This window comes from Capsicum annuum, unplaced genomic scaffold (assembly GCF_002878395.1).
Source record: "Capsicum annuum cultivar UCD-10X-F1 unplaced genomic scaffold, UCD10Xv1.1 ctg36417, whole genome shotgun sequence".
In the NCBI taxonomy this organism is placed as follows: domain Eukaryota; kingdom Viridiplantae; phylum Streptophyta; class Magnoliopsida; order Solanales; family Solanaceae; genus Capsicum; species Capsicum annuum.
Window position 1 is genome coordinate 1 of NW_025843402.1, and position 2187 is coordinate 2187.

At 34.1% G+C, this 2187-nt stretch overlaps 1 protein-coding gene across 1 annotated transcript; it reads left to right on the forward strand.

The window, feature by feature from the left end:
* Window positions 1-112: 112 nt before the first annotated feature.
* On the forward strand, window positions 113-1418 carry LOC124891507 (glutathione S-transferase U17-like). Its single transcript, XM_047403233.1, has 2 exons — window positions 113-627; window positions 927-1418. Exons 1-2 carry the CDS (start codon window positions 310-312, stop codon window positions 1296-1298), a joined length of 690 nt encoding a protein of 229 aa, XP_047259189.1. The 5' UTR covers window positions 113-309; the 3' UTR covers window positions 1299-1418.
* The last annotated feature ends 769 nt before the right edge of the window (window positions 1419-2187 follow it).

Consider the following 2187-nt stretch of genomic DNA (forward strand, 5'->3'; position numbering starts at 1 on the left):
TTAGCAATGGAAAGAGACAGCGATACCGAAAATGACTTAAATGTAGAAAGATGTCAAAAAGATTCTTTGTATTTTACATCAATAAAAAACATGTTGTTCCCACCTACAATATTGTTTATTACAACTTGTTCACATGCATCTACAATATTCTTTATTTGGTAGCAAGGACAAACCGGCACAATTTACTAGATACTCCAGTACTTATGTTCAAGAATATCAAATGCTACCTGATATTTTTTTTTAAAAAAAGGAGTGTTGAACTCTTCTTATTAGTCATTCTTTCAATATTAGTTGTTGAAGAAGCTAGCCATGGCAACAGGCAGTGTAAAGCTTCTAGGTGTATGGGCAAGCCCTTTCGTAAACCGGGTTGAAATAGCCCTCAAGATGAAGTCTGTTGAGCCTGAGTTTATACTAGAGACTACTTTAAACAAAAGTGAGCTGCTCCTCAAATCCAACCCTGTTTACAAGAAAATCCCAGTCCTGTTACATGATGAAAAGCCTATTTGTGAGTCCCTTGTCATCCTTCAGTACATCGATGACTCTTGGCCGAACGGTCCCTCCATTCTTCCTTCTGATCCCTATGACCGTGCCATAGCACGGTTTTGGGCATCCTATATTGATGAAAAGGTGAAAACTTATTTCATATCCCATCTCATATACTATAATTGGTAACAGTTTAATTTGTAACTTACCGGAAACAAATTTGTAACCTAATTTGTAGGACTACACTAGATATGTTGTTGTTGAATTTGTAACTACTAAACTTAACATGTTTTTTGGACTAGTATTTAAACTTTGTGGTTGATTTAACATATGGTCAGTGAATGTTATCATCCTTGGAAAACAAGTAGTAAGTTCATCAAATTTTCTTCTTGTTTTACCTCTTTTCTTGAATTTTCCATTAAATCTGAAGAAAATGGTTGTAGTGGTATCCATTGGTAGTGGAGTTTATGAAAGCGGAAGGAAAGGAAGAAAAGGCAGCTGTACTGGAGAAAATATCTGAAGGGAATTTGCTGCTGGAAGAAGCTTTTATCAAGATCAACAAAGGTAACTCTTTCTTTGGTGGAGATAGAATTGGTTACCTAGACATTGTTCTTGGTAGTTTACTGGGATGGGTGAAGGCAATCGAGATGATGGATGAAATGAAGATACTGGATGAAACCAAGATGCCTAGTCTAGCAGAATGGGACAAGAGATTTTGCTCAGACAATGTTGTGAAGGATATCATTCCACAGCCTGAGAAACTTGCGGAAATTCATCGCAAGTTTCACCAGATGAAGAAAGCTACCTCAAATTAATAATGTTGCTTACTTCCGTCTGTACTTTTTTTGGAAAATGTGTCTCTTCCTAGATCTTGTTTAAATGGACGAAAATAAAAGAAGTTTGTGTTGTTACAGACAAACTCTCCTTGATAGAGATTAGTACATCTTGATCAAAGATACACTGCATATATATATGCATTCATGAATTTTTGATGCAACGGAATGATTCAATTACAAAGGGAAATATCATTTGTTGTCTGTCCATAATCGAAGCGCTTTAGTGAGGAACTCTGCTTCATATTTGACAATGTATGTATTTCTACCAGCTCGGAACAGATTAAAATGCAGAGAATGAAAATGCATAAACAGCATATTAAGTTGCAGTGGTTACATTGACATTCGGACCCTTCTAAAGTTGGATGCTTTTTGCATTTGGTTGCCCTTACTGACTGTTATTCTGCAATGTTTAATGTCGGCATAAAAAATTGTAAATTAGTTCATCTTCTGAAACTTGCAAATAGATTAATAATACTTAAAACTATTACCATGCAAGGTAGATCAATTGCAGATCAACCCAATCTATAAATAAATATTAGTCTATCAAATCCTAGAAGGAGGTTGATTAATTCTTGGTAATTTTGTTGTTAGAAAGTACAAACATCAAAGTGTTAAGCAAAGATAACACTAAAATAGATATTTGTTTATCATAGGATTATGCAAAGATAACATTAAAATGCATACTTACAAGTATATGTGCCTGCGTGATGCGCGGATAATATTAAAAAGTTTTAATCTTCTTTATTTGATCATATTGAATTCCTATTATTTTTAGTTCAGAGATCACAACTTATCTTTAATATAACAATATAACCTTTGCACTCAAATTCAACATAACTTGTCATCTCCTTTTTTAAGATTATCTATT